Here is a 2,652-nt window from a genome sequence, read left to right as displayed (position 1 = left end):
CAAGAGCCTTACACTTGTTGGGTTAGAGAGAGGGTTCAGATGGTTAAACTCCCTTTACCATTTGATCCTTCTATCTATCCATTGGTCCCTGAGCCAAAACCCATATTACCTGAAGATGTAGAGAAACTCAATGCCCGTATCAAGGAGTTGGAGTTGGAAAATGCTGATTTGAGAATTAAGCTCGGCCGAGTCTCGATAGAGAATGGGAACTTGATAGATGGTCAACAAAAGAAGGACAAAGAGCTTGAAATCTCCAACAAAAGAGCTAGAGAATCTGCAGCAAGGAGAGAAAAGTTCGGACAAGCGCTCTACAACACTAAATCTGTATTCAAGTCAAAGGAGGAAGAGTTGGATAGAGCTTTACTCCAGATTCAAAAACTCAACAAGACTCTGGAAATGACCCTTGAGATGAAAAGGGAAGCACGACTGATTTCTGAGATTCGTACTCGTGAACTGGAGAACACCATTCAGAAATACAAGGATACTCTGGAACGCGAGAAACTGAGGACTGAAGAGTCAGAAAGAGTCTGCACACGGCTGAAATATCATTTGGAACGAGTCGATGCTAGAATCCAGGCACATGAAGGTGGGGATCAGGATGCTGCCTATATGGTGTTGCTAGGTGAATGCATATATTGGAGAAACCTCTATAGGGACATAGAGGTGACCAAGGCTGAAGACTTGCGCATCATTGAAGACCTCCAAGGGCTCTACACTGAGTGGAAGGGCAAATTTTTGAGGCTGTCCGGATTTGCGAGTTCCATCATGCGAGAGCTACCTGAGAAACTACAAGAAGTTGATTGGTGCATGTGTCTAGAGAACACCCCACATCAAGTCTTTAATTTCATTAAGTTTTGTAAGGCAATGCTAGAAGGGCTGACTACCGACCTTGCTACGGTTCGGAAAGCCCATGAGCCATAAGCACATTGTTTGTATTTGAACTTTGCTATGAATTAATGAAAAAATCGCTTTTGGGATTCATTTTATTGTGTTTTATTGCTTTATTTCTTTAAATATTTGCGAACCAGTATTGTGGTATTTCTGAAATGAATGACTGAAACTAACCAAGAGTTTTGCAAACAAAATGCATCCATACATGCATTCATACATTTTCAAAAAAAGAGTCTCACTCCGCCCTTTCTTCCTCCAGTTTCACACTGAATTTTTAACACCGGTATAATACTCACGCCAGAGCAAGACAGAGAATGGCTGAACAAGAACAAGAGAGCGCCCGAGTTAGAGCGGAACTAGACGAAATCAAGGGAGGCATGTCCCAGATGCGAGAGATGCTGCAAGCTTTAACCTTCAGGTTTGAGATTCCACAAGCGACTGTAATTTCAGAGACCACGGGCCCAGCAGTGGAAGTCCAACCTCAGAGAACGTTACCCTCAACCCTTCCTCCATATGGGCTACCCTATGAATTCGTCCCCCGAGCGGAGGTGGTGCATGAAATGGGGCAATCTGTCCAACAAGCCGTGCCATTACTGGTTTACACTGACGCACGTCCAGTCATCCATACTGTGGTTCCACCAGCTGCCTATGCTAGGCATATTCCTCATTATGAAGATCAAAACCACATGTATCAGACTGTTGACTCAATAGTTGCTGGTGACGAAGTAAGGTTTGAGGATTTCAGAGAGGTAAAGGAGAACATGCAGCTCCTTGAGAAGAAATTCCGAGATTTAGAAGGAGACCACGTCTTTGGATCTGCTGCCAAAGAAATGTGTCTTGTATCTGGGTTGGTGATTCCAGCAAAATTCAAAACTCCGGACTTCGACAAATACAAGGGGCATACTTGTCCAAAGAGCCATCTCATCATGTATTATCGAAAAATGGTTGCACACGTGGAGGACGACAAGCTGATGATCCATTGCTTTCAAGACAGCTTGAGTGGGGCTCCTTCCAAGTGGTATTTGAGCCTGGATCAGAATAGGATCAGGTGTTTCCAAGACCTGTCAGACGCGTTCATAAAACATTACAAATATAATATGGACATGGCGCCTGACAGAAGACAGTTGCAAAGCATGTTCCAGCATGACAAGGAGTCCTTTAAAGAATACACTCAAAGATGGAGGGAACTGGCTTCTCAGGTCAAACCACCTCTGGCTGAAAAGGAATTGACCGAACTGTTTATCGACACTGTCCAACCCCAATTCTACGAGATGATGGTTGGAAGTGCTTCCCTGGGATTCTCGGAGCTTGTGGCTATAGGAGCTCGCGTAGAATATGGTGTAAGGAATGGCAAACTGGCGGCTGTAGCTGGAACTTCAAATGCCAATCAAAAGAAGTTCTCTGGAGGGTTTCCCAGGAAGAAGGAAGGGGAAACAAATGCGGTGACTGTTGGACAGGGAAGAGCTCCTCCAAGAAGGAGACCACAATAATATCCACCTCAGCAGTATGTTCAACAACCAATTCCCTACCAACAGCCCATGTATCCCATCCAGTATGCTCCGCAATCGTACGTAGCTGATGTGACGCCTGCATTCAATCAACAACCTGCTCAGGCTTATCAAGCGCCTTCAGCTTATCGACCAGCTCCAGTTCAACAATGTGCTGCGACTCCGCAAGCTTATCATCAAGCACCAGTAGCTCCTGTTTATCAACAACCAAAAGCTCAAGCGCCGAGGCAGAATGCTCAAAACCAGAATAGGA

General features: G+C 44.9%; 1 protein-coding gene across 1 annotated transcript; it reads left to right on the top strand.

The window, feature by feature from the left end:
• The first annotated feature begins 1,205 nt into the window (after window positions 1-1,205).
• Window positions 1,206-2,381, top strand: LOC127081017 (uncharacterized). Its single transcript, XM_051021306.1, has one exon. The coding sequence runs from the start codon at window positions 1,206-1,208 to the stop codon at window positions 2,379-2,381; it is 1,176 nt and encodes a 391-aa protein (XP_050877263.1).
• The last annotated feature ends 271 nt before the right edge of the window (window positions 2,382-2,652 follow it).

Source organism: Lathyrus oleraceus, chromosome 5 (genome assembly GCF_024323335.1).
Source record: "Lathyrus oleraceus cultivar Zhongwan6 chromosome 5, CAAS_Psat_ZW6_1.0, whole genome shotgun sequence".
Taxonomy (NCBI): domain Eukaryota; kingdom Viridiplantae; phylum Streptophyta; class Magnoliopsida; order Fabales; family Fabaceae; genus Lathyrus; species Lathyrus oleraceus.
Note: the sequence above shows the minus strand (reverse complement) of the source record. Positions and strands in the feature narration are given on the sequence as shown.

What these genes read in the sequence shown, in the direction of transcription:
- LOC127081017 (XM_051021306.1), top strand. Translation starts at nt 1,206, where the DNA reads ATGGCTGAACAAGAACAAGAGAGCGCCCGAGTTAGAGCGGAACTAGAC.